At 37.6% G+C, this 26763-nt stretch overlaps 1 protein-coding gene across 2 annotated transcripts in view; it reads left to right on the plus strand.

Annotated features, from left to right (window-relative positions):
• Positions 1 to 26763, plus strand: part of Kif4a (kinesin family member 4A) — a 112963-nt gene that overhangs the window by 41415 nt on the left and 44785 nt on the right. For both annotated transcript variants that reach the window (XM_060374384.1, XM_060374385.1), the window contains exons 9-14: positions 3170 to 3231; positions 11550 to 11682; positions 14182 to 14240; positions 14343 to 14457; positions 23921 to 23977; positions 25314 to 25499. In XM_060374384.1, the coding sequence (XP_060230367.1) occupies positions 3170 to 3231; positions 11550 to 11682; positions 14182 to 14240; positions 14343 to 14457; positions 23921 to 23977; positions 25314 to 25499 (612 nt within the window). The remainder of the gene's footprint in view (positions 1 to 3169; positions 3232 to 11549; positions 11683 to 14181; positions 14241 to 14342; positions 14458 to 23920; positions 23978 to 25313; positions 25500 to 26763) is intronic.

A 26763-nucleotide genomic window follows, 5' to 3' on the forward strand; every position in this document is an offset into this window, starting at 1 on the left:
CTGCAGGTTAGGGAAGTGATAAGAGGCAGTCACTGAATGATAAACAGAATAGTAGATAAGTGAATGGCTTTTCATTCAAGGTGGCAAAAATGAGAAAAGGCAATGGCACAGGTAATCAAGGGGAAAGAAATATAAGTTTGTTTTTTTAAAGATGGGAGAGCCTTGGATAAATGAAAGAACTAATCAGAAGAGACTTAAATGGAGAGCAGGGACTCAGGGCAGATCATCTTCCAATGGAGACCAGTTGGATAATAGGGTGGGGAGATGCTTGAAGAGACCATACATGGCTTAAAATCACTCGACAGAAATGGAAAGGTGGCCGATTCTGTAAATATAACTGTAGAGCAGCTCACAGTGCTGGGTCGGAACTGAGGAGGTAGGAACTGTATTGCTATGGGAAGTTTTGAGGATTTCTGCTTGCTTTGTTTTTTTTTTTTTTTTTTTTTTTTTTTTTTTTTGAGACAGAGACTTCTGTAGCACAGGCTGGCCTTGGACCAGTTATGTAGTTGAAGATCCTCCTGCTTATGACTCGTTAGTGGTAGGATTACAGGTGAATACCACTATGTTCAGGTGTTTATCTAGGTTTATGTATCTAGGTTTTGTTTTCCTTTTTTGTTTTATTTTGTTTTGAGACAGGGTCTCACTGTAGTCCTGACTGGCATGGACTCACTATGTAGACCAAGCTAGCTTCAAATTCAGAGATCAGCCTGCTTCTCCCTCTTGAGTGTTAAGATTAAAGGTGTACATCACCTCACGTGGACCTATTGATGCAGGTTTAAAAGAATCAAGTTTTCTTGCATGCTACAGAATAGGACTTGATTTCCACCTGGAACTGTATTTACCAACCGTCCAGTGCCCAATTCTTCTTCAGCCTTCCTCCACAGTGATAATGACTGTATAACCTCTTTTCTTCCTTTTTCTTCTTCAGGGTCTCTAGAGAATCTTAGTAAATTAACTGTTTGTTGGGTCTTCTGAATTGTGAAATATATTCAATTCTGTCTTCCTATTTTCTGTGAGCTTTATTTCTATTAGCAAAAAATGCCCATATTTCTATTCACTTATTTGTTTACTCATTCTAACAGTAAATGTTTATATAATGCTTATGTGGCAGGTAAAATACATTATTGAGCAAAACTGCATAGTTTCTGCCTTTGTGGAGCTATGGTTTGGTGTGAGCGACAATACTAAAACACAATCAGTTAATGATATATCGTTATAAACCGAGGGAGTGTGGTATAGTATACTATAAGAGTATGTAATAAAGTCTTCTGTTATACCCCAAAGACTTCCCTGATATAGCAGTGCTTGAACTGAGATCTGAGGGCTTTCTGTAGAAAATAAACTAAAAGAAATAAGAAAGAGTTCTAGGGAGAACAAACAGCATTGACAGCAAAATATTGTATTAGGAGCACTGGCACTGCAACCAGGTTACCCAGGTTTAAGCCCAAGCTCTCTTTCTTACTGTGTACTTTGTAAAAGGTCTTTGTGCCTCAGTTTTCCTGTCTGCATAATGGAAACAATAGCACCTGCTTCATAGTGTTTTGTGGGTGTTAAATAAATTGTTATATTTGAAGAGCTGAAAAAAAGGCCAGTGTGGCTAGTGTATAGAAAGCAAGAAAAGAATATTACAGTGTGAGGCTAAAGGTAAAGCTGAGATCTAATCAAGCACTCATGTACTTTGCAAAAACCTATTTTAAGGTAGATAGTAACAACCACTCATAGTTGACATTGCTAAAAGTTAGCTTGGACACTGTGTGAAGTGGATTAAAGTGGTGCAAGTATGTGTGGATAGCACTTAAGAAGGCACTATAGTTCAAGTGAGAGGTACTGGGCACTTGAAATGAGTTAGGATAATGGAAGTAGAGATAGGGGGAAAGTAATTAGCAAATAAGATAAGGAAATGAGGGTATGACTCCCAGTTTGGATGCATAGAACTAGATATACACTGACCTGGCAGAGGACCAACCAGATCTGAGGATAGTAGGCAATGAAATGGAAAATCAGGTCAAATAGACGGTTTAAAATTATGAAAGATAAGAGTTAAGATAAACTTGGAAGGCATGGATTTGTATGTGGTAATTGAAAGAATAGATGAAAATTTGAGACTAATAAGAAAATAGTCTAGATGATAATGATCTTTGGGAGACTTCACCATTTATGGGATGAGTGAAACAAAGATGAACCAAGAAACAGCAATCAGAAACTTTGAAGGGAAATTAGAAACTATACTATCTGGTAAGCCAGATGCTACCAGTCAATCACATAAATGAACACTAAAAAATGCTTGTTGTCTTTAGTGATTTGTAGATCATTGTTGACCTTAGTATAAAAATGTGGGCAAACATCATTTTGGAATAGGTTAAGGAGGAAATGAGAGGTGAGTAAAAGGAAATAAAGACTATTAGTGTGAACATTTTTCTCAAGCTTTGGGAGTAAGAGGAGTGGGGCAAGAGTGAAGCTATTTTAATAGGAAGGAGATGATAGAAGGAGAAGTTGAAAGTGAAGAAGACAGAAGCAACAACAAAAAGAATAAGATTTATGAAGAGGCAGAAAAGAAGTGAGGCTCCAAGGCATGATCACAGTGAGAAGCCTAAAGCGGCAGAATGGCTCCTCTTTTGTCACAAAAGAGAATGTTTACACTTAAGCCCTAAGGCACTTCACTATACCTGGCCACTTAGTGTTGTCAGTCTTATCTTATTTCCTTCTCATTCGACTTGTAGGTGGTTCTTCTTCACCTACATGTAGCCTTAAGAGTAGAGACCATATTTTATTTTCCATTGCCTATCCCAGTGCTAAGATAAAAGAGACAGCTCATCATCTACATAGCAGTTGTTCATGCAATACTTATCATTTTATCGTTGATTCGTTAACCCTGATGTCTTCTGTGGTGCTTAAGATGTACTTAAGGTTCCCTGGGCATTGAGTAACATGACCCTATTGCTAGTTGTAGTGACTTCACTACAAAGAGATAAGGAGCATTTTGCCAGGTGAGGTTGATAAACTGGCCTGGTCTGGAACTAAGGAACTCTCTGTGGAACCAGGGCCGGCCTCAGACTTTTAATGCTCCTTCTTAGCTTCTCGGGTCCCGGAATGACAGCTGTGTGCACATACCTGGCGATAAGTACCTTTGGATTGGTGATTCGCTGATTATTCTCATTGCTTTTCTCAGGTCCAACAGCTGCAGGTCTTGTTGCTACAAGCCCATGGAGGCACCTTGCCTGAAAATATAAAGTAAGTCATCGATTAATTTTAAAGGTGGATTATTTTAGGGGCTATTTGGCCTGGTGGCTGTTTTCCTCCGATAGCCCATAGAGTGTCTCAGGATAGTTGGGGATGTCTAGAAAGTGATTTTGCCAAACTTGCTGAGTACTTAGGACTTAACTAGTCATCTCTTTTTTTTTTTAATTTACTTTAATCCTGATCATAGCCCCTCCCTCTTCTTCTCCCAGTTCCACCTTCCCTCCCTCTTCCCAATTCCCACCCCCCCCCCATCCACCCATTCCCGCACAAGTCTCATCAGGAGTGAGCATGTTCTCTTCCTCTGCCAAGGGGGAGTGATTGAGAAACAGGCAACAGAGTCCATGTTGCTAGTTGTCCTTTAAGTAATCTGGCATATTGGAAAGAGCATGGGTTCTAGACTCCGAAATATATTAATTAGAATGCTCCTTGAAGAAGTGCTGTCTCTGCTATCTACTTATTTATTTGACTACTTAGTCATATGCATAGGTGCATGAATATTTATATTAGTCTTGGCTAAACAGCCAACATTATCATTTGGCTTATTTCTTTGTCCATTCAGAGCTCCTTCAGGTTGGCTCTTAAGTTCTTTAACAAGTCCTCAAGTGTATGAGCATTATCACAAGATGTTACAAATGATCCTCCTTGCACAGGGTCTGAAATTAACCATATGTTCAAGGAGCTTTACTTTCCTGTATTGAAAAATGGTGTTTAGAAACTAACATTTGTGTGGTTCCTCTAACTCTGCTCCTTGTTGCTGGGCCTCGTGGGTGGGTAGAACTCAAATACCCCATGTATAATAATCTACACATTCACTCATCTACATTTTTGTATATATCTGTATTGTTTGCATATTCAAAACCACAGTTTTCTACTGATAACTCTTGTAGGGTTTAATGTAGTTTGACATCTTAGATTTAATTGTATCTTAAGTATGCCTAATTTTTTTTTTAAGTCCAGAGAGGCTAAATATGTTACTAACTTTAAATTGTCCTTTCTTTCTCAACTCTACCTGTTCCTTTCAATTCCATCCATCTACTGATAAATCTGTTCTTAATAACAGATTTACAGTAAATCTTAAACCCATACATTTAGAAAACATACTGTGTTCAAACCCTCAGAAGGATTACTCTCTCTCCCAGCCACATTCTCAGGGAGCAGTGATCTGGACTCCTCCCTTCCCACCACAATGAAATGGTATGGCCTCTAGACGGTTTCTAGGTTGATTTCCCCAGAAGAGCCTAACAGCTATTCCAAGTGCTGTATTCTGAATCCAGTCTCTCAGCTAGGCTGGCTACCCTGATCTCCCATGCACCTCAGTGTGTTACACACAAAGAGCTCAGGCTATAAACAAGGAAGAAAGGAGCTTAGTTAGCATGCCACAGAAGACATTTATCATTTCTTCCTCCAAAAGTAAGAACCTCAACTCACTTCATTTGCAGTCTGCATATCTATACATTCCATTCTGGCATACACACTAAGACAGTATCAGAACTGTCTCAGGGTTCCCAAGTAAAGTTATCACTATGACCAAAGCAATTTGGGAAGGACAGAGGGGGTTTTTGTTGTTGTTGTTTTTCCATTTTTTCTTTATAATTCTACATTGTAGTCCATTATTGAAGGAAGCCAGAACAAAAATTCAAACAGGCAGGAACCTGGAGGCAGGAGCTATACCCCCATGAAGAGGTACTGCTTACTGGCTTGCTCAACATGGCTTGTTCAGCCTTTCTTTTTTTTTTAATTAAATTTTTATTTTTTATATTAATTACAGTTTGTTCACTTTATATCCCAGGTGTAGCCCCCTCCCTCACCCCCTTCCAATCCCATCCTCCTTCTTTTATCTCCTCAACCTGCTTTCTTATAGAACTCAGGACGGCCAGCCCAGGGATCGTGACACTGACAATGGCTGCTCCTTCTCCCATCAATCACTAAGTAAAGAAAATTATCCTACAGGCTTGCCTACAGACCAATCTTATGGAGGCATTTTCTCAACTGAGGTTCCCTCTACTCAGATGATTCTAGCTTGTATCGAGTTTACATGAAACTAGGCAGAACACAAGCACCAATCCTTGTACCTGTGAAAAACATTTTCATTAGCTAGATCTCACCTTTTTGGCATTATTTTCATCCTATTAGGCTCAAAGTAACACTTGTTTGGATTTTATTTGGGGTTTTCCTATATCATGGTTGTAATTGCTTATTTATTTGAGTATGTAAAATATTCTAATGGATCTAAGTGTCAAATTTATGCAAAAATAGAAAAGAGAAATGCAAATGAAAATATTAATGGGATATTACTTCATACATTTTAGGATGATATTGTTAATACACACACACACACACAAACACACACAAATACGAAGTGTTAGCAAGGATGTAAGGAATGGAATGGAGCCCTAAACTTCCAAGTTTTTCCTTCAGAAGGCTCAACTAACAACTATCTACAAGCAAAACTGTGTTAATGAAAACTCTGTAAGGTATAAGCCTGAATTTCCTGGCATGTTCCATGGAACTGAAAATCAAAATCTGTATGAAGCTCAGGTATGGCAGGGCTTTAATCCTGGCACTTGGGAGATAGGGGAAGGTAAAGATCTGTGAGTTCCAGGCCAGCCAGGACTACACAGTAAGACCCTGTGTCAAAAAAAAAAAAAAAGAATCTGCATGAATATGAGAATAAGGAAAACAGTCTGATTCTGACCATGTTCCTACCTCTCACAAGTCAACATACAGTCACATAAAGAATTCTCAGGGCCTATGGTTTCTAAGGGAGGAAAAATAACTGGGAGAGAGAGATCCAGTTTTCCTAGCATTTCAAAATGTTTCTGAGGAAGACTACTTCATTATGACCTCACAGTTAACAGGAAATATAGGAGATACTGCAAAGCAGTACTGTATAAAAGCAGGGAGACATAAAGATACTTTCCCACATTTTTGTGCCTGCCACCGTAGTGCTCCATAAGACGTATAAGTCACCAGCATAGTTCACCTGCAGAGATGACCTCCTCACCTCTCTCAGAAGCAGAAAGTGTTAACGTGCTACTTGACTTACAGCTCTAGATGGACAGCTTCCAGGCCTACCCCCAGACCCTATTCTAGAGCCTGTCCCAGAGTGTAAGAAGACCCAACAACAAATTGACCCAGTAAACTCATGTAGAACTCTATGTTCCCATGAACCTCAAAGTTCACTCTCAAATCCTACCCAGGACAGGAAACTTTAGACAAAAACCAGATGCTGGTGCTGCCTTTCTTGGGAGTTTCCTGGCTCTCACCCCAATCTCAAAGTCTCAGATCCAGCCTAGGGAGGAAAGGAAGTCTCAACTATATTTCTACTTGTTGCAGTTGGTTCATCCACTTCTAACCCACTTAACTCCATCCATTTCCTGTATCTCTGACCAACTGGTAAGCTCAACCAGCAGTACCTCCTGGCCAGGGAATGCTTATGGCCCAACCAGATCAGAGGCAAAAATTACTTTTAAGGCTGAATAACATTCCACCGTATTTACATCTAGAATTGTATATATCCTTTCACCTACTGGCAGAAACTTGGATTGTTTCCATGTTTTAACTTTTATAACCATACTACTAGACCCGTGTTCAGTATCTGTTTATACCCTTGCTTTCAATTCCCTTGAGAATTAGAAAAGCCTGTGTTAATTCTGCTTTTAATTTTGTAACTAAACCACCATACTATGTCAGCCTAACAGCCCACTGTGGTATATGTTATTAGTCTTTTATTTTGTTCTCATGGGTTGTAGGGTTTTTTGTTTGTTGGATGGGTGGCTTTTGTTTGTTTGGTCAGTTGGTTCTTTCTTTCTCTATCTCGTGTGTGTGTGTGTGTGTGTGTGTGTGTGTATTTGCAGTACTAGGAAATCAATCTAAGGACTCACATAATACTAGGTGACTGCTTCACTACTGAGCTATATCCAGTACTTTTTACACTTTTGATTTTAAGAAGGGGTCTTGGTTAAGTTGCCTAGGTAGGCTGTGATCTTTGCCATCTTCCTGACCCTCTAGGGTAGCTTGTAGTATGTGCTTGTGCCACCAGGCCCATTAGAAATATATATATATATATATATATATATATAATTTGCAAGTTCGAGGCCAGCCTGGTCTACAAAGCAAGTCCAGGACAGCTGAGGCTACACAGAGAAAACCTGCCTCAAAATAAATAAATAGATAGATAGATGGATAGATAGATGGATAGATGGATGGATGAATGAATGAATAATTTTTTTGCTTTTTTATTAGAATGCGTCAATATTTCTTACTGCCTGTGGATTTTTAGTAGCTTTATGAAGCTCTTTTATACACCATAAAGTTCACACATACCACTCAATGATTTTAATAAATTTACAGTTATACAACTGTCACCACAATCCAGTTTTAGAACACATCCAGAAAGATATCTTCTGCCCATTTTATATTGCTCACATTTAGACTCCCACCCGAAGGAAACTTAATCTGCTTTTTGTTTGTATATATATTTGCTTACTATAGATATCTTTTACATGTGGAATCATACAGTGTATGATTTTCGTTGGCTTCTTTTATGCCATTTTTAATATTCATCCATATTAAAGCATGCATCAGTGCTTTATTCTGATTCTGGATAGCATAACATGTCTGGATACACCACACTTTGTCTACTTGCCAATTTATAGAATTTTGAGTTGCTTATAAAATATTCCACTGTGAATATTCATTTGCAAGTCTTTCTTTGGACTGACATTTTTATTGGGTAGATAAAGGATTGGAATTGCTAAGTCATATGTTTTGTTGATTTGTTTTTGTTTTTGAGACAGAATCTCACTATGTTGTTCTGGCTGGCTTGGCACTCACTATGTAGACCAGATCCTCCTATCTCTGCCTCCGGGATTCTGGGATTATCTGTTAAATTGCAAAACTGTTTTCTAAAGTGGTTATACCACTCACATTCTCCTCAGACATCTGCATTTTGATTCATAGTTAGAAAACCTTTTCTTATACTAAAATTTAATATGTGTGTGTGTGTGTGTACTTTGGAGCAGAAGAGATGGTTCACTGCTTAAGAGCACATGCTGCTCTTAACAGAAGATCAGAATTTGACTCCCAGCACCCCCACTGCACAGTTTACAACCACCTGTACCTGTAGAGAATCAAATACCCTCTTTTGGCCTCTACAGGCACCCACACTCAGATTCCTATACATACAAGCAGATGTACACATACATGTAAATTTAAAAAGTAAAATACCTTTAACATTTTTCTTAGTACTCATGTTTTGTACCTCAAATTTTTTGTTTGTAGTTAATTTTTTATATGATATGGGCTTACATTCATTTAAATATCATCATTTTTTAAAAATTTGTACTCTTCATTTTAAAAAAATTGATGTGTTTTTGTGGCACATTAGAAAAGAATGAAGAATAAAACTTAAGATTGCCATAATTTCATCTCCCTGAAACTACTACAATTTTCTCTTTTGAAGTCTTTGGTTACTATCATCTTGGTAATATTTTAAGACTTAGGTAAAGTATAGAAAACTAGCATTCATTAAAGGATTCCTTAAAGGCCTATCCTTATTATATTCATTCTAAAGGAATTGACTTAACTTCTTTTTATTTCCATATAGCACAAACCTGTTCCGTGTATGGCAACTCTAATGAAAATGAGACTATAAGAAACCATTCTAGACTTTTGTAGAATATACTATAAAAGAAATCATTTGAGGTTGGATGTGGTGGTGCATACTTGCAGATAGCAGCAGGAGAATCATAAGTTCAAGTACTACCTAGGCTACAAATGGCAAGACCTTGTCTCAGCCCCCTTTCCCTAGTTTCCCTGAACGCAACACACACACACACACACACACACACACACGCACGCACGCACACATACACGCACACATACATGCACACACACACACACACACAAAAGAAAACTCCTGCTTTAAAAGTAATATACTCTGCCTATTGAGATGGCTCAGCTGCTAAAAGCTTTTCATTGCCATGCTTGACCTCAGTTTGTTCCCTGGAACCCACATGATGGAAGGAAACAACCTACCCCTGCATGTTTTCCTGACTTTCACATATATACCATGTCATGTATATATATCACCACTCCCCCAGCTCCCTCACAATACACAAAATAGGTACGGTAGCTAGGTGGATGGATAGATGTAATAAATTTTTAAAGTAATACACTATAAGAATCAATGAATCAAGCAATTCATTATTTACTATTTTATAAAAATGCTTTTCTCAAAAACGTTTAACATTAGACATGTCATCATTACAAAAAGTACATTTTACATATATGAGTATTTCTCTTTTGTCCTTGGATTGTCTTTTTGATTCAGGGTCTGTGTTGCTGGAACCTTGGTATTGATTTCTATGAGTGTCTGCTTGTACCTGCCTTGCAAATTTGAATTCCTAACATTGACAGCTAAATAAACACTTGCTTTTGGGGTTTTTTGTGTGTTTTTTCTTGGCATGATCCAAATTCTGTTTTCTGCTTTGCTCTTTTAAGTCCTTACTCATCATATGGATGCTCCACTTCATTTTCTGGTTCACTGTTGCCTTCCTTACAATCTTGGAGAGAACTTGTTTTTCCTTATTACTCTGAGAGCTTTTATGTCCAGCATTCTCTGCATGCCTGTATGTCTAATGTTTAGATTGGCAGAGTAGTTAGGGCATGGCCTCTGAAACTACACTGCTGACTTCAAATCCCAGCCTTACCATCATCCCCTAGTTCTTTGACCTTGGCTTATTTGACATCTTTGTATATCCGTTTTCTCAACCGTGAAATGAGGATCACAAAAGAACCTACTTAATGGGGCTGTTGTGAAAAATAAATTGTTTAATATACATAAATCATTTACTACAGAGACTAACACACAGTGCTATGGAACTGTTCACATATTTTCATAGTTTTTAAATATTACAGCATTAACCTTAAATTGCAGTCAAGAGCCTTCTCGTAAGTACTAAATTTTTCTTGGAAAAATGAACAGTTCATTTAAGTATGATTTCTCCACTTAGAAAAATATTTTTGGAAAAAATACCGAGTTAAAAATATTGTTTTCAATTTAATGATAAGAGAATAACAGCACTCTAAAATAATGCTATGTATGTTAATAGTTTGTTTTTTTTCTTTAGCTATTCTTTTAATTAAACATTACTTCTTACAAGTCTTGGCAAAGTCTTAACAGTATGTCATGAAACTTTATCATGTGGCCTTGCTATTTACTTTTTGATAAAGAGCAAGCTACGAAAGTTAAGACCTCTGAGAATTGAAGGAGGTTTAAAAGTAGGTTAGAGGGCACATGCTGTGTTCCTGAAATCATTTATATGCTTTACTGAGATTGTGAACTGTTCCCTGAGCAATACTTCGTGTGTGTGTGTGTGTGTGTGTGTGTGTGTGTGTGTGTGTTTACGAGCATGAGTATTCATTTGCAAACACCCATGCATGTGTGTGTGGAAGTCAGAGGTTGACATTAGGCACTTTCCTCTATACGCACTCTACCTTATTTTTTTACAGCTTAATTTTATCATTTTTAATTATGTGTAATTGTGTGTGTGTGTGTGTGTGTGTGTATGTGCGCGCGCGCGCGCGCGCGCGTACTCCCTCCCTAGAGGCCAGAGGAGGGAACTGGATTCCCTGGAACTGGACTTAAGAGCTGGTTGGTTGTGAATTGCCAGTTGTAGATTTGGGTCTAAAGTGTTGTTCTCTGCAAGAACAGTAAACTCACTTAATCTTGAGCCACCCCTCTAGCCCCTCTCAACCTTGTTTTTGTGACAGGCTTTCTCACTGAACCTGGAGTTCTTTGATTGGCTAGGCTGACTAGCCAGTGAAATCCAGGATCTACCTATACCTGCCTCCCAGCACTGTAATTACAGCCACATATAGCTGTGCCTTTGTTTTTTACAAAGGTGCTGGGAATCCAAGTTTCTATCCTCATGCTTACAGAGCAAGCATTTTACCCACTGAGTCATCTCCACAGATCTTTTAATTCTTAGTAAAGGGTCAAGGATGGGAAGAATGAAAGAATGGTTATACTTATATAGCCTCCACTTTTTAAATTATATTACATAAATAGAAAAATCCTAAACTATGAATCATGACAAAAGGTAGTCGCACTTATTACAGCTTTAACTGTTTTTGAATTGTTACTTCTTCCAAATCATTAAGTACTTGAATGTTCTTATTCATCTGTCCATATATATTACATGACTAGAGGGATAAATAGGCTTGGTTACTTTCCTCAGGTTTTTGTTTTACCCTACTCTGGCCATCAAATGTATTTTTCTAAAGTTTTACTTTCTTTGTTTTAGTGTGGAACCATCAGAAAATCTACAGTCCCTGATGGAGAAGAATCAGGCTCTGGTGATAGAGAATGAAAAATTAAGTCGTGGTTTGAGCGAGGCAGCTAGTCAGACAGCCCAGATGTTGGAGAAGATCATTTTGGTGAGGCCCCAAAATTGAAACACCAACAATTCAGTATCTAAAATACTTAACATGACTTATTGTAAAGGACATTTATACAGCATGGAGCAATGAATACTTACACTTCTCCACAATTAATTTATACTAATCCCATTTTAAAATAGATTTGTCATAAGAGTCCCCAAAAGAAAGAAGCAAATCCCTATTTTATTTTAATTCCTGCCCAATCTATCCATAATGCAGCTTGAACATCCCTTAATCTGAAATCTGAAGTGCTTCAAAATTGAACTATTTGAACATTGACATGAAAAGTTCTACATCTTACCTCATATGATAGGTCACAATCAAAAAGAAGTTGAAGAATCATACTAAAAATATTGTATAAAACTGGAGCAGGGAAGGTATGGCTCAGTTGGTAGAGTACTTACCTGGCAGGCAGAAAGCCCTGGGTTTGGTTGCCAGTGCTGCATGACCAGATACGGTAATATACTCCTGTCATTCCAGCGCTTAGGAGGTAGAGGCCTGAGGATCGGATGTACAGCTACATTGTGAGTTTGAAGGCAGCTTGGGCTACATAACATACTGTCTTAAACAGTGTGTACACCCTCTGACTATGTATAAAATGTGTGTGAGACATAATGATTTTGGGTTTAGACTTATGTCTCTTCTTTGAGACATCTCATTATGTATACAAACATTTCCAAATCTGAAAACCATTTGAAATCCGATGCACTTTTTGGTCACAAGAATTGTAGTAAAGGAATATTCCATATATGCCGAGAAACTAACTGTTCCTAATCATTAAGCTCTAAATTCTCTCACTCCCCTCACTTAATGCTCTCACATTTCTTATCCTATCCTAACAGCTGCCATGGTGAAATACAACAGCTGGGGAAATCATTTGAATTAATTTTCCATATGGTTAATTTCCAAATAAGAGGTTTGCTACGTGACTGATGACACCACTGTGAAATCCTACTTATCTGTATGATTATAACCTCTTAAATCAGTGCAGGCTGACTCTTGTCACTACAGTTTTCATACTAGCCTGTGTACAACCCAGTCTTTGCTTGTACAGCTATTGCCAGAAGTGAAACAGAGTTTCTACCAAAATGTAACTGAACCTCTGTAAGTAAACACCTTATGCATGAATATGTTCTCTAATAAAGGAAAAGTAAGCTCCTGAAAGTTTTCTTTAGAAATAGCCAAATCCTATGGCCATTTTATTGCCCTTTACTAGTACAAGGTTAAAGCGGGATCTAAATTTTATTTTCTATTCCAGTGACACATTTTATGTCTATAAAGTAGCTGTGTTTTGCATGCATGTGAGCATGGCTGACACACTAGATACTTGTTATTCTAGTCACAAAGCTATATGACCTTTATAAGGTTATTACAGTGGCTTCCTGATAAGCTTATTGTTTTATATCCTGTCAGAACAGTCTTTCCTAAATCTGTTGTACCATCTAGCTTCTTACGAATTCTGTGATTGAAATAATCATTCTTCCTAAAACATAGATGCCTTCTGCCCTTTCTTTTTCACTAACATTATTCTTGTGCTTTACAATTTTTTTCTTTGCTTTCTCTTGTTAAAAACAACCTATCATATCAGATAGTATATTTTCTTTAATCTCAGCTCAAATTGATGTGAGGTCCTTTCATGTTTTAAATGCTCTAAATCAATGGTTCTCAACATTCCGAATGCTGTAACCCTTTAATACAGTTCTTCATGTTATGGTGACCCCCAACCATAAATTTTTTTTTCTTTGCTACTTCACAACTGTAATTTTGCTACTGTTATGAGTTATAATGTAAATATCCGTGTTTTCTGATAGTCTTCGGTGACCCCATGTGAAAGGGTCATTAGACCCCCAAAGGGATCATGGCCCACAGATTGAGATCCACTGCTCTAAATGCTGAACTAGAGAGTTGACTCAGCATTTAAGAGCACTTGTTGCTCTTCCAGAGGTCTTGGTTTTGATTCGTCATACCAACATGGGGATTCACAACCATCTATAACTCCAATCTCAGCAGTGCTCCAAACTCAGCAGTGCTCTCTTTTGGCTTCTGCAGGTACTGCACACGCATGATGTACACACGTACATGCAGGCAAAACACTTTTATACATTAAAAAAATAAAATAAATTGAAAAGTCTAAGAGTAATGTAGAAGGCAGTTCAAACAGCAGAGAATAACATGCCAAAAAGTATTGCTTTTCCTCAAGTTGCAAAATTCTTTCTGGAATCAAGGCTTCACATTCTACCTCATAGCTTGAGCTTCATGGCAAACATAAAACCCAGCTGCTTAGTTATTTTTAGTAGCTCATGTTAACTTTAGGGCTAATTTTCATGAATGTTAAAAACATATTTCCCACTACATAACCAAAGTCCACTAAATCCTCTATTCTAGCAAAAGAGACAGCTTTCTACCTAGGTTTTCATCCACAGGGGAGAGGGGCAAGCGTTATTAAGTGAGGCTATCAAGCACTACCACTGATGATCTCCTGGGTCTTTGTTGCAGACAGAGCAAGCAAATGAGAAAATGAATGCCAAGCTAGAAGAACTCAGACAGCATGCAGCGTAAGTTTCTTATAAGATGTGTTTGCAATTTAAACGTTTTTCATATGTAACCTGGACTTTGCAGTATGATTAACCCTTGTGTTCTTTTGCTTGAATTTTTAGCTGTAAAGTGGATCTTCAAAAGCTAGTGGGGACATTGGAAGACCAGGAATTAAAAGAAAGCATAGAGATCATTTGCAACCTACAACAAGTGATTACCCAGCTATCTGTAAGCCAAGTAGGTGCATTGTATATGTCTCATTCATTTCTTGAGACATATACACATTTCTAATTCTATGAACTCTGCTGAAATAGCTGAACTGCTCTGTTTGAAGACAGATCATGAAATATTGAATATTCTCTGAACATTAAATTTGTTACAGTAAAGCACTGATAGGTGATATATATATATATATATATATTTGTACATAAATATTTATGTATTCTAGCAAACTGTGGTGGTGCAGACCCATAATCCCAGCAGTTATGAGATTAAGACATTATTTGTTTTCTCTCTCTGTTTCTTTCTCTCACTCTCTCTCTAAAGAGATAGGAACGTCACAGGTTTAAGTCTAATATAGACTTCATAGCAATACTCTTTTCAAAATACAAAAGAACCACTTTTATTGTAGATGTGGTTATTTGTAGAGGTCTTAGGTTTTTTCTTCTAATTTATTTTTATGTTCATTGGTGGTTTTGCTTACATGTAATCTGTATGAGGGTCTCAGAAACCCTGGAAATGGAGTTACAAACCTGTGTGAACTGCCATGTGAGTGGTGGGAATTGAACCCGTGTCCTATGGAAGAGTAGGCTATGTTTTTTGTTTTTTGTTTTTTTTTTACATTTTTTAATTTATCATTCTGTCAGGTAAATTTATTTGTAACTACCTGATAACAAGATCGTTCAAGAGATTTAAAAGTAAATTAAAAAATATATAGTATTATTAAGTTATGGTGGTCAGTTTAAAATATATTAAGTAAACTTCTCTAAAAAACTTGAACCATGTTTTACAGTGAGAAATACTATAGAAAATTTACAATCAAAACTATAGTTTATTTATCCAAGAAACAGGGCACAGTAAAAGAGAACTTGGGTTCCAGAGCCAAATATACTCTGGTTTGGAGCCAGCTTTTCCACATACTAGTTATATAACCTTACTAAATGTATTACTCTCAGAAAGAAATAATTGTGAGTGACTTAGATTGAGGTTAAAGGCATTATCTCAGCTTATATGCTTATGGGGAGGACTAAAAACCACATGACTCCCTATATCAAGGTAAGATCGAGCCTTTGTAGGGTAAAAAAAACAGGTGTGTGTGGGGAGGGGTCCTTGTATTTTGGCTCAGGTGGCAGTTTTTGTTGTTATTTGCTGTGAAACTCTTGGTTGGTCCAGCTTTCATGTCCCTTCATTTGGAATATGTTGATGCAATCCTCTTCGCGATTTTTATTGAGACTTTATGGGTGTAGCTTCTGCCATTCCTAGCAGGTACAATCCCACAGCAAACTCCTTGATCCTCTGGCTCTTACCAGGTTTTCCATGCCCTCTTCCATGGTGTGCCCTGAGCCTTGCATGTAGGGGATGTTTTGTAGATTTATTCATTGAGGCTGGGCTCCACAACCTGCAAAGAGAAATATCCTTGAAGAGGGTTGAAAAAAGCCCAGGAGGTCTCAACCCTATGTGAAGAACTATAGTTAGCTAAGGAATGCTGAGAGCTGGAGAGCTCGTCTTCTATAGGGAAGAGTATAACTATTGGTTACCCAATACCAAATTGTCAGCCCTGAAAACATACATACAAGTAATATATAGACTTAGCATGTTATATATAGAAGTATATATGTAGATACATATATAAATGCAATATATATATATATAATTACACACACATATATATATGTAACAATAATCAATGAAAAAAGAGACCATGAATTTAAAAGAAAGAAAGGGGTTTGTTTATATGGGAGAGTTTGGAGGGAGGAAATAGAAGGGAGAAGTGGTATAAATTTACAATAATTTTTAAAAGAAAAGGAAAAGAATTTATTGAATTAATTGCAACACTTGCAAGTCAGAGGCAGTTGGATCTCAATGAGTTTGAAAACAACCTGATCTAATAAGTTTCAAGCCACCCAAGGCTACATAGTGAGAATTTGTCTCAATTTTTTTTTTTAAATTCAAGAGCTAGACAGATGGACCCCACATACATTTTAAATTGTCCATGATTGTACATATGCAACTTACACATAGGCAACTTTAAATTGTCCATGTCTTATACATATGCAACTAAACTCTGTATATAATCTTATTGTATATGATTCTACATTATCTTTATAGTTGAAGCTATGCGGATATCAAGTTTGTATCTATAGTTGCCTACACTTTGATTTATAGATTAGATGAAAATACCAGAAAACAAAATTGGTACCAAATCACCACTTCCCAAATTTTAGCAGTGTAAATAGTTATAAGCATCGTAAATTGTTTTCAAACATGGGAGGGTAGAAGGACAGGATGAAGATGTCAAATGAAATGATTTCTGCTTATGCTTTCTTTCTTTGCTGGAAGCAGATGGTTTATTCTTTCTATATCCTAACATGATATTTCCTCTATGTGGAAAGCTATAGCGTCAGCCTGTGTCTCCACTTCTTCTATTAGTAGATCAGTCAAACTGGTTAAAGATCCATTCTAAAGTGTTTGTTTTAAGAGAATCACCCCTTCAGTCTCCAGTCATAAATGTCTTTACATTCTAAATTATGGGTAGTTTTTTCTTCAAAATGGTAAATTGCAAAACTCACATTCCATCCAATAATACTCATGTTATACTATCTTTGTGGTTAAGACATCCTTTACCAGTATTTAGAGGCAAGTGTGAGGCTATTTGAATTTTAGTCTTCTTATGCCAATCTTGTGATATCATCCAGGCTTTTAATTTTAGTTCAAAGAGTTAACTATCAATGTAATTTATGTAAATCATAAAGAAATGTATTGCTTCTTCCTATACATAAAATATTCAGTTTGACACTTCTCAGTGAAAAAAAGAATTACCTTTGTTATCAACTTCAATGCTACTTAAATATTATTTAAATAAATTCAAATTTTGTCAAATGAAAGAAAAAAAAAGAGTATTCATTGTTCTTGCAAAGGATCCAGGTTTGGTTCCAGTTTGGGGGATCTGATGACTTCAGGCTTCTGCTGGCACCAGGCATGCAGGTATAGACAAACACATAAAACAAAAACAAGTACATTTTTAAAGTGAGTTTTCTCAAATGCTATGGTTTAGGATCACTGGCAGAAGTGGTGACAACAGGTTGGATGAGGCAAAGACTGAAGAGAAGGACACTGCAAATCCTCTTAACAACTGTTTTAATGTTTTGCTTTTTTTTTTTAGATTTGCATATAAACATTTCTTGAGGCAAAGAAAATGCTTTGAAAAGCAAAGAATAGTTGAGGTTTAGAAAAATGGGAAGATTTCACATACTTGGAGAATGGCTAGCACAAAGATAATTGCCACCACCTCTAATTCTGCTTAAATATATCTGAAACATCATACATTAAGAAATCATTGTGAGTTTCCCCAGAAGCATGATAATGTAGGGTGCAGAAGCCTGCTGGAGCCAAAATTTATAACCTCTGAAAATAAGGGCTCAGGATAGCAGTGCTTGTGGCCACGCTGATGTTAGAGGATTTTCTACTTCTCTTTTCTCAGAGCTGAATCACAAGAAAGATGAAGGTAGCCTATGGAGTGAACTTAATACAACAAACCATCCCCACCGAAGATCTGGCAATAAAGCTCCTGCCTGGTGTGCCTGTAGGCAGACCTGTTAGTGGTGGCTGGCTCCGAGAAGTTCTGTAGAATTGCTGTCTGCCACTAAAATGCTCTTGGCACACACCATAGGAGTGTGCTAAAGATTGCCACAAGCTGATAAAGTTCTTGGCTCCCCTCCACCATCAGAGTTAAGAAAAGTAAATCTTTTTACCCAAGGCTCCTGCTGGACTCTTGAATCACTTTTCCTTCACTATTGTCTGGAGACCCTCCCAGTTACTTACATTTTTAAAGGCACAACCGTGTATCCCCGTGGCTTTTATTAAGACTCACAACAGTAAAAGCAAAGTGTTTCAAATGTAAGTACATGTGCCCTTCATTCTGAATTAAAACTATTTTCATTTTAAGTAGCAGGAGAATACCCCATTTTCAGTTATGAAGGCAACCATTGTTCCTGGACTTTCCTCCTGGGGCTTTTAGGTACCAGGCTGTGCCGTTAAAATATAATTCAAGCAAACTTTCTTGTTACAACAACCTGTGAGGAAATTCAGGCAGTCATTTCAGTTCCAGCATAATCAAGTACTATTTTTGTTTATGTACCATCCTCCAAAACAGAGTTCATAAAAAGTGTTTTGCATGCCCTTTCCAAGCACATACTTCATTTTGGAAGACTCTGCTGTTTAATGTAAACAAAGTACCCTGCCTTTGAGCCTATGTGACCCTGAGTTAATCATACCTTTTATTTAAAGGGGTTGTAAGTTGCAGCCTTAGATTGGACAAACAAGACGAGAAAAGGACTGTTAGACTGAAATAAATTGTATTGTTACATATTTATATAATTAGAATTGTGAATACAGAATTGTTCTATGATTATACAAAACACATCACCATAGCCAGGAGCTGAAACATTGGCATTGTAAGTTTTCACTGGGCCAAAAGCCATCTAGTTTGATCTTGACCCTCTTAAATGTGCCAGGAAAAGTCTTTAGGCTGCATATGTTGTTGATGATTATAATCTCAGAACTTGGGCCATGGGGGCAGGAGGACAGTGAGTTTGAGAGTAGCTACATGAGTTCCAGGTCTGCCAGAGCCCGCCAGCGGAGTCAAACAGTTCTTGAGTCGGGAGTGAGGACTGAAAGAAAATAAACCAACACACTGCACATGGGATCTGCCCTTGAGGGCTTCCAGTAAAAAACTAGTTGCCTCGGTTTATTCATATAATCCCCTTTCAAGTCAGAGCAGAAGCACCTCAGTGCCAAGAATGGGTTCACTGGGAAGTCAAAACTTCTTTACCTTGACCACCTGTCTGTGTGATCCTCATATAAACAAAAGGTATGAACTTGACAGGACATCCCACATGCACTCTGAAACAAAAGGCGGTAGACTTGGCAAAAGATCCTGTTTATCACTGACTTCAGGTAAAGGCCAGGGTGAAAACATGTCTTTCTCGCGAGGCTCAATAACAAAGCAGCCTGATGGACCATGGGATCCCCACACAGGTCTGCCTTTTTTTATTTTAAAAAGTGATTATAACTTAAGAGCTACGGACTAGAAGATTTTGCCTGTCTTAGGTTGTCTCTGTTGAAAGATATATTCTTACCCATCATTGGTACATGAATTACTTCATTCATGCCCTGTCTTAGATTGAATATTCTTCAGAGAGAGAGCACCCATCTTTGACTACCAACCTCCACTACAGTAGACACTGGAGTTTAGTCTTATGCAGATGAGCTTTAACATTCTAAAAGGCCTTCATGAAGGTTTTAATTATCACCGGTAGGAGACGTGCTTCTAATAAGAGTAAGAAGCCACGTCCAATACCACTCCATAAAAGTGCCTTAAAAGATGACCCCTTATCAAAATACCAAGCCTGAGAAACATTCACAGGAACCATAATAAAAGGCTGTTGAACAACCAGAACCTATTATTAATTTGAAAGCTTAGGACTACAGTTTGTTTACATTGATGGCAAGAAACAAAGTTTGAATCTTGTATAAAAACATTAACATTTCCAAATGACAAAGCATGTCCATTTGAAAGCATAGAAATAACAGTTTTAGTTTACATTGATGGCAAGAAACATTAAAGTTTAAAGCTTGTATAAAAAAGTTAACATTTCCAAACAGCAAAGCATAAGGAGAATTTACATAGGCAGTTACAGGGCCTTGCAAGTGTTTCTGCAGCAAGCTTCCAATATGGGTCTGCTGAAAACCAGAATCAGACCAAAGTCCCATAGTCAGTCCTCTTTTTCATTCTTGCTAATTTTGTTGAGAATTGTCCTAATTACCAGATCAATCAAGTCCAGTCACATTGTATCTAAGAGGTTTTTCTGCATAGCATCATTTCCCAGGAGCAGAATGAAACAAAGGTGGGTCAGGAGCAGAAGCCCAATACAGCTCTCCATTCACCATTAAGACAGAATTCACCATGGTCAACAGCAGGAACATCCTCCGTCAGGGGCACATCGCCTGCAAATCACACCAGCCTCTCTGGGGTCCACCTGGCTCCTTCTGCATCCTGCAGAAAAACAAACATGCTGTCTTCCACATATTAATACAGGGCCGGGGCCCTGCCATAAACTAGTAATCGGATCTTTCCATTTTACTTTGGCATAATTATCTGTGGTATTAGAGTGCTACAATTAATCAGCCATAGAACGGCCTTGTATATCCACATTCAAAAAATTTAAAGAGAGCATGGTTAATATAATTCTGTGGTGTTTAGGGATGTAACTCGCCCTTTTTTATTTATATTTTTTATTTTTTGCAATTGGTTCTTAAGAGATCCATAGGCATGCTCCACAATTCCTTGACCTCGAGGATTATATGGAATACCTGTTTTATGACATATTCATTTGTACACACAAACAGTGAAATGTTTGACTGATATGCAGTACTATTATCAGTCTTTATAATGGAAGGAATACCAATTATAGCGAAACATTTTAAGCAATGACTTATAACCTGTTTGGTGGCTTCTCCTGCTAAGGGAGTTGCCATGATAAATCAACTGTTATGTGAACATATTTTAGTTTTCAAAAATCTGGGATATAAGTAATGTCCATTTGTTGTTTGGAATGGTTCCAACTCTAGGTTTTAAGTAAGTTAACCTTGTTACAGATTTTAAACATACCCAATGACCAATAATCTATAACTAAGACATATTGAACATGATAAACTTACACATACCAGGCAGACAGATATTCTCTTGCTAAACATTCTCTGATAATTGCTTCCAGTCCCCTGGGCAGAGGGGGACTTCAGTAGACAAGGACTCTAACAGACCTTGAGTAAAAGGTGCCATAGGACCATATTGAGAGCATGCAGTTTTCAATCCTTTTAATTGTTTAAAAGATATAAGTATGTGGAATCTCACTATATTACCCTGTTGATCAGGTTGCTCTAGATTTGGAAAACCATAAAACACAGTTATATCTTCTCTATTCTGCCTATCTTGTAAAGAAACTTTAAAGAGGATACAGTTGCCTGTACAGTGGACAAAGGAAAAGGTCCCCTTGTCTTTTGAGCTACAACAACTGTGGCAATCCAAGGAGGAGGGTCCAAGCCTGCAATCAATGAGGGAGTTGGAGTGGGGATTCAGCTTCATTTTCCCTTGTAGTTAATTCTCCAGTTTTACTGTTTATTTTCTCCAAGCTCCATTCCAACTTTTAAAATTTCTTTTTGCCAAGACTTAAGTTTTTTAACATTCATAGCCTGAATCAGAGGGTATCTCTCAGAATATAACTTAGCTGCTTCTTCCTCCAACTCTGCAACTTCATCACAATCTAAACCATCCTCAAAGTCTTCTAACAAGAAATTATCATCATCAGGAGGGACATATAGCTCTTGTGGAGGAGCCAATGGTTTAATTTCATTTTGTCTTGAAGCCTCCCATCTTTCTATCCTCTTTCTCTCTAAGCCTGGAAGTTTCACTTTCTCAGTTCCATGTCGCATGTACAGACTATCTCTAATTAAATTCCATACAAAAAACATGAGGCTACTGCCTTGTCCTGTTTTTACTTTAGTATTTTACTCACCACGCCTTTTTACTTTATGATCCGAGCTCACCAACACCTGCAGTGTCCTTTATTGCTTCCCTACATCTCAAGTCCCTGTTCGGGGGAGCCAAACTGCCAGAGCCTGCTGGCAGAGTCAAACAGTTCTTGAGTGGAGAGTGAGGATTGAAAGAATATTAATAAACTGACTCACTACACATGGGATCTGCCCTTGAGGGCTTTCAGTAGAAAACTAGTCACCTTGGTTTACTCGTATAATCCCCTTTCAAGTCAGAGCAAAAGCACCTCAGTACAATGAATGAATTCACGGAGAAGTCAAACTTCTTTACCTCGACCACCTGTCACTATGATCCTCACACAAACAAAAAATTTGTGAACTTGACAAGACATCCCACCTGCTGTCTCAAAAGGAGGTAGACTTGGCAAAACATCCTGCTTATCACAGACTCCAAGTAAAGGCCAGGGTGAAAACATGTCTTTCCGCTGAGGCTCAATAAAAAAGCAGCCTGACGGATCATCAGCTCCCCACACAGGTCTGCCTGAGCTACATTGCAAATGGCTGTTTCAAAAAAAGGCCTTCAAAGAAGGCAGTGTTAGAATCCCTTATCATCTATGATAGTTATATAAATATACTAAAATTTAAACATGAGAGAGAAGAAATGGTAACCATTAAGCAATCCTAGATTGGTACTCCATGTTTAAAGAAGGACTTAAGTGTGCCCTATACCGGGAGCCTTGCCAGTGCTCTACGTTAGGATGAGAAAGAATGTGGAAACACCTCAGCTTCTTTTGAGTTCCCTTCGATCCTCACTGGCTAGGAACTTCTGAGCAAGCAAGGGAAATAAATGCTTTACAAACAGCACTCATTAAAGCACCATATCCTGACCATTAAAAGGATCAAGACTGCAATAGCTGTGTATTGTTTCACAGGGCTGATACAGACACTACGTGTTTAACCCTAAAGTTCTCCATTGCTTCAGAGCCAATGATTCTTTCCGCTCTGAACTTCTTTACCATATGAGTTCCTGAGAACAAAACTTTCTAAGGTTTCAGAATCACTGAAGCATAAGCAGTGATGCATATGTTATAGTGCTAAGTAAAGTGTAAGTTTCAGTGATGAGAACAGAACTGCTCAGACAATTACCTATAAACAAATTTGCCCTAATAAGTAGTTTTCAGTTACCTTTCTTGGTGTTTGTTCCAGTGCCCAAAAGGATTAGCCATTCTCTAGGAGAGAACATGCCCTCCCCAGGTGCTTATTCTTTCTTCCCTCATAGTAACTACCTGCAGCACTTGCATAGGATGTGAGGAGCAGCGGCCAAGGGACATGTGCACAACTTTATGAGTCCATGTTTGTCTCTGGCCTACTCATGTAGGACATTAATTTCCTTACGGAATGAGAGCGTCCCATCTTGACTGGCTGTAATATGAAAGCCAAAACCGTTTCTTCCTTCCATTCAATTTCCTGATGCACTGCAATTATTTTATGTTTGTTTTTTGGAGGGTATGTCCATGGGAGTGCCTAGGCTTGTACATTAATAAGAGTCTCAGTAGCAAAAGCATAAAAATAAAGTGTAGCCTTCTATAAAATGAGTTAAATTTTGACCCCTTAGGATGATTAAATGTTTCTCTTTGGCTCAGTGATCTTTGGATCTCTTACCACACATCCTTTTTTTCTCCAGAGACTACACGGTCACCCTTTGGATAAAAGAAAGACCCCTGAGTGGTGGAAAATGAAAACACATAGTTGTTAGGGTGTGTGTGTCTACAAAATCAGCCTAGTACCATAAATGACTTCTGCACATACTTTAAAAATATCAACTTAAGAAATAAAATAATCAGCATAAACATCTTTTGTAAATTTCACTTTGATATTTTTTTACTAAATCAAAACTTTGTTTTTTTTTTTTTTTTTTTTTTGGCTACAGGATGAAACTGTTTCTTGTATGACTGCAACCATGGAGACTGCAGTGGAAGCAGACACTGTAAGTAACTGATGTCTTTGTGTGGAACCTGGAGCTCTCACTGGTGCTCCCTATGGCTTCCTGTAACTGATCAGTCAATCAAATCTCGGAGAAAATCTGTGATTGTTGCCATTATTCTGTGGAAATGTAGAAATCTTTAGAGTAAATCTCAGTTTCATAATACTTCAAAGAAGGATTAGCACTGTTTCTAATACTCAAAGTGCTAATGAGCAGCTGGACTTCTCCAGAGAATTATGTTTTATTTTTCAATCTGACTTACTCATTTTCTGTTAGGTGCTAGTTCTGTATCAATTACCTAGTAAGTTAAAAACAAGGAAAGGAACAAATTAGGTAATTATGACAGTCAAAAAAGCACTGCAGGAGAATATCTTCTGAATATGATAGTTCATGGGGTGGCCACAAACTAAAGGAAAATGTTTTAAGTGTTAAGATCACAATGGTAGAAAAGGTATATCTGCTATTGACTTTGACTGAAGGTTATACAGTAAAATAAAAAATGAAAGTTTAGTGAATGGTTTGTTTGAGGCAGAGTTTTACCCCTGAAATGAGTATATATTGGTAATTTTCTTAGTCTGAATGAAGCAAGATAGGAGATAAATTAGGTAATAAAAGTCAGCTGTGTCAGAATAAATGACTTTTCCCCATTTCCAAAGTGACATTTCCAGTGTCCTTTCCTCTTTAGGGACCTCTTGAGATGAAACGAAAGTAAGGATTGTTTGTCAGATCAATATAAGAAAGAGCAAGGACACATGTATATTAGAGAGTATTATAAGAGCAAGAGAATAAGCTCCAGAATTAATTTCAACTGTTTCAAGCAAATCTATAAGTAGCCACAGGAGTGGAAGAATACAGGTGCTGCTGATTGAAAAATGGCTGTAGGGGGTGAAATAGTACCTAATTAACTCCAGCTTCTTGGTTCTCTTGCAAAGCTGTATTGGGAATGGAGGGATTTATTAGAATGTTTTACAGGCTGTGGTCCAGTTAATCCAACAATGGCTGCTTCTGAACATAAGATCCAAGAATACAGTAGCTGTTTAGTTCACAAAGCTGGATGCTTCAACTGGTCTTCACTATATGCCAGTGAAAGAATGGTCTTGCTAGTGAGGATGAGAACAAGCAGGCAAAGAAAGCAAGCTTCCCTCTTCCATATCCTTTATGTAGGCTTCCGCAGAAGGTATGGCCCATAGTAGAGGTGGGTCTTCCCACTTCAAATGATCAAATTAAGAAAAAAAATGTCCCTCACAGGTGTGTCCAGTCATTTTAGGTTTTAGTTAATTCCAGATGTAGTCAAATTGACAAACAAGAATAGCTATCACAAAATCATTATCTTTTTCAGCAAGCGAAAACCAGAGCAGATACAAGTGGGTCTTCTGATGTTTTCAGCACTCAGCATGCTCTACGTCAAGCTCAGATGTCCAAGGAGCTGATTCAGTTGAATAAAGAACTTGCATTGAAAGAGGCCCTAGCTAAGAAGATGGCTCAGAATGACAACCAACTACAGCCCATTCAGTATCAATACCAGGTAAAATGTCTTCTAGGTTAGCAGTTGGTCATGTCTATCATCATTTGCTGATGGAAAACAAACACACACCACTTTTGGTAAGGAAAAGATAAGTGTTTCTCCATTGTCTTCTGTTTCTAGTGTTGTTATTAAGAAGTACATAAGCTCTTGAGTTTTTTCCCTTCTGTAAACTCAGGAAATTTTTTTTTCTTTCTCTCTGGGTATCATTTACTCTTACAAAACTAAGCTTGTTATTTTCTTGGATACTGTCACTTCACTACATTTTCTTCAACTATCCTTAATCAGCTATTGAATCTCTGAGATTTCACTCTGCTTTTGTTACCGCCTCCCTCCTGTTTTCTAAATCCTTGTCTTTTTATTCTATTCACTAGATTTCCTTCCACTTCTAGTGAATATTTTTATTTGCCTCTTAACTCCTAAGATTTCCTTTTGATGTACTGAAGTGTTTTTGTTACAGAAACCTCTTTATGGATTTAGTATCTATTACTAAGTTTAGGAATTAAAATGTATAAAAGATTTATTCTCCCTGCTTTGTTTCTTTTCTCCACATTTCCTTTCTTTTGTATGTTTTATCTTCTCTTTCTTTTAAGAACCTTCCCTTAAATTTCTGGCGATCTTTGGCTGTTTGTAAAAATGTAAGAGTGAGGAACTAAAAGCCAATAAGAAGTTCTCCATACATAGATTTCTCCTAGGCTAGTCAGTTTCTTTGGGAAATCTTTTATTCTCTGCCTGGAGGTGTGTGGGCAGAGTGGTGGGAAAGTTGCAGCCTTTCTGGTCATGCAAGGTTTTATTTAATACATGTCAGCAGCATGGTTCCTTGTGACTCCTTTTAGCTGTATCTGGGCTCAAAGTCCAGCCTGAAAGTTTTACTCACTACATAAAGGAAGTCTCTACTTCCTCTCTCTGCTTCCATGGTACAAACTGGGTTGTTTGGCATTCATCCTATAGGCAAAATATTTTAACTTTTTCTATTCAGGAAGTCAGTTACAGTTTGTCTCTTCCCAGAGTCTCTTGATATATCTTAAATACTGCCTACTCTTCATCCTTGTGTATTTTACAACTTTTTGCATGATTTTAGTAGGATTGCAGGAGGAAGGTTAAGTATGTAGTTTAGTTGTCTGTGTTAACAAGGCATATAGTGCAGCCTTTTCAGGTCAAATGTGTTTTGATTTTTTTCCAGGGTCAATAAAAGATTACTAGTAAGTCTCTCTTTTTATACTACCTGGAAACATGGGAAACAAGTTCCTCCAGAATACTTCCTACT

Source organism: Meriones unguiculatus, chromosome X (genome assembly GCF_030254825.1).
Source record: "Meriones unguiculatus strain TT.TT164.6M chromosome X, Bangor_MerUng_6.1, whole genome shotgun sequence".
In the NCBI taxonomy this organism is placed as follows: Eukaryota; Metazoa; Chordata; class Mammalia; order Rodentia; family Muridae; genus Meriones; species Meriones unguiculatus.